Source organism: Phalacrocorax carbo, chromosome 1, assembly GCF_963921805.1.
Source record: "Phalacrocorax carbo chromosome 1, bPhaCar2.1, whole genome shotgun sequence".
Taxonomy (NCBI): Eukaryota; Metazoa; Chordata; class Aves; order Suliformes; family Phalacrocoracidae; genus Phalacrocorax; species Phalacrocorax carbo.
This window is the reverse complement of record NC_087513.1, coordinates 67,415,922-67,428,503: the sequence shown is the minus strand read 5'-3', so window position 1 is coordinate 67,428,503 and position 12,582 is coordinate 67,415,922. Positions and strand designations below refer to the sequence as shown.

Genomic DNA, 12,582 nt, shown 5'->3' with positions numbered 1-12,582 from the left:
AGCAATTTGTTTAGCAATGGGTTTGGCCACTGCAGTTGTAGAGGCAGCTGGCTTGAAGTTCTGCTTACCCCAATGTAAAAAACATTGGCTGAGTACTTGCCCTGCTGCCCTCCCAGAAAGGGAGTGCAGAACTGGTGCTAAAAATCACCCACACAATGATCATGGTTTCAGGTTTATTTACCACAAGACCTGTCAGTAGGCTTTTTGGATAAACAAGGTCTCTGCTTATGCCCAGAGTTTGATGTGGCAGGAAAGTGGAATACAGGGACAAGAAGAGATTCTGGGTAGCAAGCAAAAGGGTTTTGCTGGGGTTCTTTGTCCTTCTTTCCAAAATGACCACCTTAAATCCCACCATAAAACCAGCTACTCTTGTCACATCTCTTCAAAGCTGGCCCCCTTGGAAAGAGAGTGAGTTATTCCTTGGCCCTTCCCTTCAGGAAGAAGGCTTATGCAGAAAAATGCAAATTAAACCAATAACCTGCACAGGCCCAACCCAGACAGTTATTGCTGACAACTGACCGTGAGCACTTAATATAATGGTCTGGTTAATCAAAATGTAGATCTAATTGTGTTGAGAGGGAAAGAGGAACAAACGGGAGGGACAGACACAGCTATCTGAGGGACCGAATAATAGTAAGATGCAAAATAAGGCAGAAGCAAGAGTCTTTTAATTACCTGAGGTTTCCAAGGAGGTGACAGGCATTCTGAAAACATGAAATTCATATGCTCTGATCTTATTAGAGGCCAAGACAAGATGTCATTGCTGATCTGAAGTAAAAGGCCAGTTTATCTCATGCAAGGACAGTTCCCAAAAAGGCAGACTTTAATAACTGCTAAAAGGAGAGATACGTCTAAAAGTCTAAATGAACGGTGCAAGCTGTCAGTACCTGATAAAACATCACCAGCTTTTTGCAGTCCATTATCTCAGTCCTCCTGAAGGGCTAAGGCATTAAGGACCAGAAGATGCAAAGTGAGAGGACTCCCAACCTAGTCTGTTCTCCAGCTCATATCAGGTGTGCAAAGATGGATTCTGCATGTGGTCCACTGCCATCCATCCCTACCCAAATGAAGGGGAGTCGTATAGTGTCTTGCAGCTGGGATAACAAGGACCAGGACTGGTCCAAAGGAAGCTTGAGAACACTGACAAAGCCAGAAGCAGCATCCCCATAGAGAAGTGCCCTCCCCACCCTTGCTTAGTAGGAGTGGGTCTCTGTCTCTCTCTCTCCTTGATGTAGCCCAGCCATTTACTGTTTACTGATGTCTGAGGCATTCACATTTGCTATCAGGTCGAGCTAACTGGTACTCCAGAGGAATTAAGGATTTCACAGAGCTGTTGGCCTGTTTTCTTCCTCTGGAGAGGAGGAAAGGGCATCCATTAGCTCCACACCAGTCACAGGTAATGGAGATGTATGTCTGGCTTGCTGGAGGAACCTTCTCTTCCCATTTGAGAGGCGAGAAAGGCCAGACATGATTGGCCTTCTCTCACTCCTAATAAACCCTATGAATCACAAGTAATTGCCTACTTAAAGCTACTCTTCTCTGGGGAATGATCTGACAGCTGGCGCCAAAGGAAAGGAAAAGCAGGAGGGGGGGCGGGGGGATTTCAAAGAATAATTAGCTTAATACATTTCTGGGTCTCAATATGAACACTCAGTCTGAGAAATTCAGGCCTTGTGGCTGAATTAGAAATGGCTGGGAAATATCTGTTGCCATGAGGGATTGCACGTGAAGGCAGCTTGCCTAAGGCAAACCAAAGTGCCAAGCTTAGATATGGCCAAACATCTGAGGTGCACACTCCATGGCTTTGCTGCCCATAAGCATAAATTCATAAATCTGCCAGGAGAGAACGGGCCTGATCTTATTCTCAGTTAGCACTGGTTTTCCACCCAGATTGCCACTGAGCATGGCAAAATGCCACCACGTTAGCAAGAAGAGAACCAGGCTCAGTGACAGAACCTGGGTCATTCAAGGCAATGCATGCATTGTAAAAAAATTTTTAAAAGACATGCAGAGCATACATGTTCTCTACCACCCATTCTTAATACCACTCCCTCCCACCAACCTTTCACAATGGAAGGGCATTTCTATAAGGGCCATGTGTTAATGGGACATTTTCCTTCGTACATGGGTTTTCTGCCACCCTTCAGCACAACAGAAGAGAATGTATGACTGAAAGCATGCTCCTCTCTCCTGCAGTCCCCTCCGTTTTCCCAACATTACAATAAAGCCTAAACATAGGAGAACTTTAGCACTTGAGTTTCCTTTCCAACCTCCCAACATAGTGTACTTCTGCTCCGTGTACTGTCAGCATGCTCTGTTTTATGGGATAGAGAGCAAGGAGAGCCATGACCACACTCACAACTCTCTAGTGTGATGCTGAGGGGCAATGACTGGTAGATGACCTGCACCTCCAAGCCCTGCAGAAGCAGCCATATGCCACCCTCTTTCCTTACCAGCATTCAGTCCTCTTCCAAAAGCTAAATGTGACTTCAACTGCACCATGAGACTAAAAATGACTCCTTCCACCTGTTTTTCTTACTCTAAGCTCTATTAATGTATTACAATTTGTGCTACGATGAGGGAACTACTGGGACAGTGCTGTGAGGGTCTTATCACTCTTATTCCTATTCAAGACAACTACCTGTCAAGTAAGTTTATAGGAATATCTATGAAAACACATACAGGAGTGCAAGACTGGAAGAATTAATACTCTTCAGTCCCTGAAAACCTCCCCTTCCAGAGCTGGAGGCAATCCACTGAGGACGTCCATCAGGCTGGAGGAACATGGATACTGTAAGCCACCTTTGCTGTAAGAAAAGTGCTTTCACCTATGAGATAGGCTAGGTCCCTGCAAGGTAAGTACTGTGAAGCACCAGAATTTAACAAATGATCAGCTAACATGTCTCTCTCTCTCACATGCATCCAGGGCAGGTCTGGCCTCTGCTGCAAGAACAGTGATAGGACAACATGACCTTAAACCTAAAATAATACAGGACAGACACTCCCCAGGACAAATCAGAACAGCTTTAGGACATTGAGGAGGCTAAGCCCATACATAGCAGCCAAGATCTGGCCTACCCTGAGGATATGTCACATTAGTTTGTGAACCCAGTTAATTAGTCTCTCTTGTTTCTTTTTCTGGTGTGAAGCAAAAATTCTGTCCACGTTGAGTATGCAGTATTTTGAGAAAGACAGAGCTAAAGAGCCAAGGTCTCTTTTCTGCTCAGGAATTTATTGGGCCATTGATCTGACATATATGTTTAGGGACAGCAGCAATGCCTTGAGGGAGGTGGTAGAGAGATGTCCGAGAAGCAGCAGCTTCTTCTGTGGGAACTTCATTAGCTGAGACCCTTCATCTGCAATAGAAGAGCTCCCACTGAATTCTCCCACTAAACGTAATCCGGACACTGTCACTAGTGCTTGCTTGTCTTCCTCATCTCACATACTGCAGAGTCTGCATATCAAACAGCTTCTGGTTGAGCTGCCATCCCAGAGAAAAGTCAGTAATTATTCTTTAGGTTTTGTTTTGCACAACAACTCTCCTGGGCTGTAATCTGCAGAGATGCTGGCAGGGCGGGTATGTTCCACCTCATTGCCTTTGAGTGAGGAGGCCAGCTGCTATTAGTCCCTGTCCTGCTATCCCCTGCTGGGATCCCATCAGGACATGCAGCTAGAGATGGGTAGACTTGTGCTCTGGAGCTACGATGTAGCCTCAGGCACGGGAGGGAAGGCTTGCAACTTCAAGAATTGAATAATTTTCTCTCATCCTGGTAAACCTGCCTGTCTCTTCAGCGTCCATCACTGGATTGAAGGCAGTTATGGTAGCAGTACACAAACATCGTGGTAGATACTGTGCAGGACACTCATTGAATAAACCCCACTTCCCCATAAAGCTCGTGATTTGAAGAGGCTAAGTTGGAAGCGCATTGGGGGCCTGCCCACCATGATCCAGGAGGCCAAGGTGGCTTTTGGACACCTCTCCCATGAGGGAGTTTTTTTGGGAGAGTCAGTTCCTGGGAGACCTACAGGCACCACACGTTTGTGAGCAAGTCAGTATCTCTGGATGACGCAGCTCTTGGCTGCCCACAACCCATCTCTAAGCCTACAGTCACAACTGAGTATCTGGGTCCATTTTGGACCACAGAACCCAGGCAATGAGGAGCAGAGTCCAGCAGGTTTGAGTGAAAGGGTGTAGCAGTCAGAAGTGGGGAAGCTATTTCCTCCATCAGCGCCATGTAGCCAAAGGGCCAGGCCTGTTCGGGCAGGGCAAAAGCTCAAGGTGAACAAAAGGCTTAAGTGTTTGTTGAAAGACGTCCCACCACAGTGTGAATGCATTCCCACCCACCCCATCCCCATCTCCCACAGCCTAAGGAGGATGCCTCTGTACCTGTTTATTCTTTAGGTCAAGGGAGAGCTCATAATCGGAGGCAGCTGCATGGGAACACGAGGCCGTCCCTTTGCTGCGCTGCACTCTCACTGGGGAGCCCGTGTGGTGGAGGCTCGCCTTCTGCACCAGAGGGGAACACCCCGCTGCCTGCTCTTCTTGGAGCTCCGCATGCTGGGCTTTTAGCGTCAGGGTGTCGGACCTGCCTTCCTGGCCACTCTGTCTGCCGGCCTCCTTCGGATCCTCCGTTTCACACACGGCTTTCTTGCTTGTGGAACCGCTGGGATCGTCACTGTGAACAAAACGCAACGTTTCGCTTTTTTTATTTGTTTTTATTATATTTTGTTTATGATTATGCTTATTGTTGTTCACTATACTCATTCACTGAGCTGCATTTTAAATGTTTAGGGAGCCTGGGCTGTGAGGGGTCTCTATCAGTGATGGATCAGGACCTTAGGTTGATGCAGCCAAAGCTCTGATCCCTCCCTCCCTAAGAGTAGGCACCTGTGCTGCACACACTGTATGAAGCAGTCCTGCAACTCCTGGAGCTGCTTGGATGCCTCTGCTTGAGGTGCTGCAGTTGGAGGTGAGGGGCCAAGGAGAGTGTCATGGCCTATGGACACCTCTCCTGCTCCCTGGAGCAGCTAGCAGCTGGCAGTCACCCCTGTGCCCTAGCCGTGCCCTTGCCACCTATTGCTCAGCATTATCCTGTGCATCCCAGAGTCCCATCTGGCATGGAGCCTGGATCCCAAGGATCCAGTTTTCCCCTGGAGTTTCTAAGGGCATGTGGGAAACGGTGCAGGGGCAGCTGAATGTTGCAGAGTTTTCAGAGGAACTCTTGGAGAGCTGAGAGTATAAAGATGCAACAGAGTCAGCCAGTCCTGAGACTCTGACTTTAAAGCATGTCTGCAATACAGCCATAGCAGACTGCAGAGCTTCCAAGAAAGAAGTCTTTTCCTTCTGACCCACGGGACAGATTGCTGTGCCACTGAGATCTTGTGAAGAAGGGAAAACACCCTTTTCTCCTGTCAGCCATAGCAGTAATTGTGTGAAACCAGGGCCTGACAACAGTGCAGTCTAAGAGAGCTGACATGTTACTCCAGACAGGATGAGATTAGCATATGTCTGATCCATTGAAGTGCTGAGAAAGTCTGTTGTTAACCTCTCCTGCCAAATATTTTAAAAAATCATCCAGTTTCAAACAAGATTTTGGTATTCTGGGGGACTGTTTGAACCATGGGAGTGTATATTTGCTGTTACATTAGCCTCTTTCCAGTGGCTACAGAGAAATAATTTATCATTTCCAAGAGTGTGCAGGACAGTCTGCATGGCCTCTGGGTTCTACTGCACTGTGTACATCAGATACGGCTCCACTGGTTTCCAGGGGATGAGTATTTAGCTGAGAGTAACATCTACAGAACCAATGCATTTAATTCCATTGAAACAAAGGCTGTGTACTGCCTCCCATATTTAAACACCATTAAATTATTTAATTCACTTCTGAATCATATTTCTTTCTCTTGCTTTTGCTCCACATATGACCAGTTCTGCTGTCATCTAGATAACAAATCATTTTATGATTGGTGTTGATATCAGAGCAAAATCAGGAAAATTAGATATTCTTTTCTGTAGTGTCCAAATTACTTAGAAGCATTCAAGTCTCATTTTCAAAAGTGCTGTAAGCATTTAAGAGCCCGAGACTTGTAACTGTAAATAGGCTTTGCCTCCTAAGCCTCAGAGTGCTTTTGTGTACTTAGTAGTACTTTAAAAGGAAGTTTATTCCCTCCAATGGCAGGTCTTCTGTTCAGCAGATTTAACAATCAACTGTAGAAATATTTCCTCAGTTTCTAAAAAGTCTCCAAATCTGATGAGCCAAAGACAGTACCACAACTTCAGAACTAAGAAAGATGAGGGATTTAAAGGTAGAAAGTTTCTTCTTTTATACACATGCATGTAGTCACCAGCTAAGACTTAAAAAATAAATTCTGAGAAGAAACCAGTCTTTTACATAAATGCTATATAACCAGCTTTGTCAAAGCATATTAAAATGACATACTTGCATACTCCTCAATCAGGAAATGCTGCCATTAAAATGAGGCATAAAACTGTCCTTTTAGGTTGTACACCTTATAAAATCTTTCCTTGTTATATTTCTTATACTCTATAATTGAACAATCTTTTTTCTATACCTAAAGATGTACATGTAAAGTATGTACCTATTTTTAACTCTTTTTCTGTGTCCATCCAATGCAGGAAATGTTTAGGCCAGCAGCATCCTGGCTTGTATCAGGAAGTGTGGCCAGCAGGAGTAGGGAAGTGATTGTGCCCCTGTCCTCGGCACTGGTGAGGCCGCACCTTGAACACTGTGTTCAGTTTTGGGTCCCTCACTACAAGAAGGACATTGAGGTGTTGGAGCGTATCCAGAGAAGGGCAGTAAAGCTGGTGAAGGGTCTGGAGAGCACATCTGACGAGGAGCAGCTGAGGGAACTGGGGTTGTTTGGTCTGGAGAAGGACGCTGAGGGGAGACCTTAATGTAGTGAGGTGGGTGTCGGTCTCTTTTCCCAAGTAACTAGTGATAGGTCGAGAGGAAATGGCCTCAAAGTGTGTCAGGGGAGGTTTAGATTGGATATTATGAAAAATTTCATTACTGAAAGAGTGGTCAGGCATTGGAACAGGCTGCCCAGAGAGGTGGCAGAGTCACCATCCCTGGAGGTGTTAAAAAAATGTGTAGATGTGGCACTTCAGGGCATGGTTTAGGAGACATGGTGGTTTTGGGTTGACGGTTGGCCTTGATGATCCTAGAGGTCTTTTCCAACCTTAATGATTCTACGATTCTACTAATAAAAGACTTTTCCCTTACAGCTCTCACTGTAACATTTTTATTGGCAGCCTCTGTGCTATCCATTCTCATTTTAACCATTGAGCAGAGCCATAATTTTTATCCTCAGCTCAAGTGACGACCAGGTGAACGTAGATTTGATCATATTTTCATTGAAGTGTGTGCCAAAAGCCTCACAAGTATTTCAGTGGGAACCGAACTGTGCCCTACAAAGCAATTTCAGCCAGATACTTATGCTCTGATTCAGCAAGCCACGTAACCCAAATTGCTCTGCTGAGTCAAGGCCACAGTGCACAGTGTGCTACGCAGACTTTCTTTAGGGCAGATCAGGGCCTGAGGCAGTAGACTAGAGAGCTAGTTGACTTCCCTTGGAGCATGAATGGGCTCTAAAAGCCAGCAAATATTCCCTGATGTGATGGTCCTCTAAACACACTTGCACATATGCTTAACTCTATTTTTCTGATGGCCTCCACTGACTGCTCGTGGTAGAATGTGAAGTGTGTGCATAAGAGTTTGCAGCATTTGGGCCTGTTGCTCTGTAAGGCTGTACATCACCTCCAGTGTATGCTACCTATTTGGTTTTCTGTCACACACAGTTTAAAGTCTGATTGAATAACATTCACAGTGACAGGATATCCTGCATGCACTGCTAATATAGAAGAAAAACCAGCAGGCTTTGTAGAATCACAGAATAACCTAGGTTAGCAGGGAAGGCTGGAGGCCTCTATTCCAACTCCCTGCTCAAAGCAGGGCCATTTTCAAAGACAGAAAAGGTTGATCTGGGCCTTCTCCAGTCAACTCTTCAATACCTCCAGACATGAAGATTCCCCAGGCTCTCTGGAAAGCTTTTTTAGGGCAGTTAGTGCACTAATAGACCTTAACAGCCTGACCAGCCTCACCTGGGGCCACCACAAATATTCCCTGCACAATTCCCCCTTTTCAGCCCACCCCAGGGCCATCAGTCCCTGCCCCAGCAACACTGTAAGAGTGCTGGTCTCCAGCTCCGCCACAGCCTTCCCCTCTTCATGGCCATAGACCCACTTGACTGTGACCTGCAGACTGATTCCCCAGCTTGACCCTGGACCTGCCTCATCACCATGGACCTACCCTTTTGATCACTTGGATGTGTCTGACGCTAAGTACTCCCACTGAACCTCATTCTTACCCTGGCCAATGAGGCAGAGGGTGTTGGACCAATCCAAAATGCTCAGAAGCCCCCTTTAAACTCATTAGGCATTTAGGATGTTCCTCAAGCCACAAGAGCGCTAAGACTGCAAGCACTAAGTGCACACATTCATTCACATATGTGTGAGAAGAACCACCAAGCTCAGTGCTCCCCCTCACAGTGCATAACTGAAGACCCTAAAGAGACTGTGCCAGGATATGGATGTTAGCTAAGCACACGTACATGTACATCCATGCCTTCCTCCTCCATGCATGCTCTAGGCCCAGTGAATACACCCATTCAGAAAGTATTGTGCTTATGCATGGAATTTTCTGAGGGTCAAAACTCAGTCAAATCAAAATCGGATGCCACTGAAGCACTCAAAGGCATTTTTCAGCTAGATGTTTTTATGCTAAATATAAACTGTTTAACCCGTTGTTGGTTTGGCTATTGTGCTGTTCAGGAAGCAATAGCAAATACTCTTGCTGAAGTGGGAATAGTTTCTACACGTTCTTTTGTGGAAAAAAAAATATGGCTGAACCACTTTTACTTAGTGAGGGGACAAATCTCGGAAAAAAGGAAAAGACAAACCTACTTCAAGGTTTAGGCAAGAGACCAAACCTGGGAAATTTAGGCTTCAGCTGGTAAACTTCAGTGACTTACAAGCAATGTAAAAAAGGGATAAAGACAGAGTTTGCTTAGCAGCCTGAATGTTAGCATTACAGCCCTATGGTTCCGCTTACCACCCTGTATTCCTTCCAGGTTTACTCCCATCTTGAGCCTGTTTCTGAGGAAGTGTTGTGGGGAGGCCTATTTTCTGTCATCCAGAGGCAACAGATGAAGCCCCATATGAGAGACAAAACACACTGCTAAAGATCAAAAGTGATGCTGCAGTGAAATATAGGCTAAAGCTTTAACAATTTTCATTTTTTCCTTCTGTCCCGAGTGACACAGTTGATTTGCATTGGTAGAGCACAGTCTTTGTTAATAAGTGAAGGCTCAGGAGCTATTGTAATCATAGTAACAAAAAAATGAAACAGTAAGAAAAGTAAGTATGGCAAGGATAGACACTACAGCATGGAAGATATCTGGCAAAAAAATGTTTATAAGTAAATTATGGGGATCCACTTGCTTCCCCAGGCCAGTGAGCAATCAGCCTCCCTGGCCATGGGATGAAGGAAGGGAATGGAACTATTGCACATTCTGTTTCTTGGATAAGCAAATTTTTCTAACCAGGTATAATGATTAAAAATCCCATGCAGCGTCTAAGGTGTGAATCCTAATGCCCTGGCCAAACTCCAGCTAGGTCAATTTAGTCCTGTATCCCAGCATCACCCCTGCAGTTTCAACTATAATCAGTGTTCTTTACTTGCTGTCCTAAAGTATCATATACCACCATCTTTCACAGTTTTTACAGCTACTCTTGCATGATAAATGAGGCAATTTACTGCTAGTCATGCAATCAGGTAGGGAAGGTTTGTAATGTCTTTGAATTCTGTTTGATTGAAAGTTGTAATATTATTGTAAATCACTTGCAATCAGGTAAAAAAGGAAGACTACAAATTTAGCTGTTCTGTTCTTCCTAGATGTTCCTACATGACTTTTATGACCCATAGCAACTAGCTTAGTCATTATTACAAATAGATTTCATCTGCTGTAGAAAACATCTCTCATGTTTCAGCTATCTCCTGCTACTTTTGCACTGCTGACTTGCATATGCGTGCTGCAGACAGAAACCAGTTTTGTTAACAAAGATGGTGACTACAGACAGTCTGACTCAGGGCTTATATGAAATACTATAGCTAGTCTAGCATTTCAAAACAGGGATATTGGGGTTCTGGGCTGAATCCTAGTGTTTGTTTCAAGAAAGCAGGATGGTGAAAAAGCTCTCACTGAGTCAATACAGCTGGGCACCCATAAATATTTTATCTCGCGTGGATAAGCGAGACTTCTGATATTTAGCTTCTATGTGCAGATTTCTCGGGAAGATTTTCTATAAGGAGTACACTGAAGGAAAGATGTGGGGAGTTGATAGAGGAAAAAGAGTATTATATAGAGGGTTTTTTATTACTTCCTTTTTTCTCCCTTCCTGGTATCTTGGAAAACTAAGGACCAAATCAGTGATACTAAATTATCAAACCGGAGAAGCCCGTCCACCCATTCCTAGTAGTATCAGCTCCCCTTGTCTGTACAGAGCTGTTGTATCATACTCTGTCCTGGGAGGGATTTGGCAGCTTTTCAGTTCCTACAGCATCAGGATGGTGCACTTCCTTGCAGATGTCTCACCATCTCCTTGCTGCCGGAAACACACCTTTCCAGCTGGGCAAGGATCTGTGCTTCTACCTGCCAGCTGCGGAGCTGAACCATGGTTATCTGTTAGATCTTGACTGTGAGGCTTAAACATTCCCCCACCTGATGACTTGAGAAAGAAATGCAGCCTCTTCCCCAAAAATATTTCAAGACAATTTCAAACTAGATCTGTAGGCAGGAACACAGAAGTTGGATGCTTCAGACGTTACATCCCATTGCCTTGCTGCCAAATACCATAATCAGTTCATGGTCTGAGAGTAATTTTCAGAGCACTCAGAAAGGTGTTTGCAGGGTACCTGAGTGACTAAACAGGGCTCTAGGGCCAGGAGAGCTACTCTTTTCAAGGACAGTAATGTTAGTCCTGTAAGAAATTAAAACTGAGCTTTCTCACTGATCACTCCATAGCTACACAGCTCCTATGTGGTCAAGCCACAAAACTCATCTCTTTGCTTCTTCTCTTCTACAAGAAGAAAAATTATTGCAGATAAATAAGAGCAAGAACGGAGTAACAAAAATAGCAATGGTTCTTCTGGACTTGGACAGCCGTGTAAGAAACCAGTCACTCAAGAAGAGGATGCTCAGATGCCCTGTTGGCAGGTACAGTGGTTATGCAAAAAGATCTAGCTAATTGGATAGGAGGAAGCTATGGGTGTGAGGTGTTACAAAAGTACTACAGAGGCTGATCTCACCTTCCCTTTCTGTCTCTGTGTCGTTCCAGGACAAGACCACATTGCTCTTTCCCATCTGTAACTTACCAAATGGCGCCTTCATGGTATTCAAGGTCAGTGTGCAGGATTGTGACCTGTAACTGAGGCGAAGACTACATGGACTAGTTGTGAAGGATCACAAAAAATTATTAATTCATTTCACAGAGCTCCTTATGAGGATCAATTGGTTATCGTATATATGCTGCTCTAAAGTGCAGTAAGCAATTAGTATTTTCATGGGCTGATAGCCATATGAGACTTCAAAAGTTCAGAGATGTCAGAATACAAAACCCTTAGAAAGTGGCATATGGAAAATTAGAAAAAAGAGGTCACTAACTAATGCCAAGAGAATGGAGTCCAGACCCCAAGTCTGCAAGAACCTGTGTTCTCTTTCTGTCTTAAGACATTTCAGCATTTCTACTGTCCTCTCTCCCCTCCCTGCTCGGGGGGGAGGGGGAGGAAAAGCAATTGCTGAGTTAGCAGGGTCCAAAGTGCCTTTTCAGTTTATTTCATTTCAATGTTCCCTGAGGACACCCATAACATATGGTAAATGGGTTGATCAGAATTCAGTGAAAAAAATGGCTGAGACAGGCTTGGTAATATATTATGGGATCTTTTCAAGGCTCAGAAATTTCTGACAGGCTGGGGGTATAAGCACAAAAGAATTGCTTCTGATTTGCTTTTAAGTTCAGGTTTTAGGGTGACTTGGAGGCAATGCTCTCTCGGAGCATGTTGAAAATGATGGAAGGCAAAAGTCTCTCCTGCCAGAGAAGCAGGGAACTTGGAACTTGATCTTGGCAAATCATCCCCTGCCAGCCGAGCTGCAGCTTTCTTAGACAGTCTCCCCCAACACAGACAAATATAGGAACAAAATTCTGATTTTGTCTACATTCACGTAACACCTTGCAAAGCAGTGGCATCAGGCCATCTTCTCACACTAGTTTTACCCAAGAGGAATTAATGATAATTAGCCAAGCTCATTACCCATCCCAAAATATATTACTTGTTTCATAAAAAGGCTGGCACACACACCTGTAAAATAGATTTGACAGTACAGTATGGTAAATATATTGGAAATCAATTAAATTTAATGTCCTTTAGCACAGACTGAATCAGGCAACATCTTTTCAACATTACTTAAAGTGGTTTTGGTGAGATGCATATTAAGCAGACAGAA

At 44.6% G+C, this 12,582-nt stretch overlaps 1 protein-coding gene across 4 annotated transcripts in view; it reads right to left on the bottom strand.

The window, feature by feature from the left end:
• The window catches only part of IQSEC3 (IQ motif and Sec7 domain ArfGEF 3), a 106,089-nt gene that overhangs the window by 35,138 nt on the left and 58,369 nt on the right, over positions 1 to 12,582 (bottom strand). For all 4 annotated transcript variants that reach the window (XM_064458058.1, XM_064458082.1, XM_064458065.1 and 1 more), the window contains exon 3: positions 4,388 to 4,676. In XM_064458058.1, coding sequence (XP_064314128.1) covers positions 4,388 to 4,676 — 289 coding nt within the window. The remainder of the gene's footprint in view (positions 1 to 4,387; positions 4,677 to 12,582) is intronic.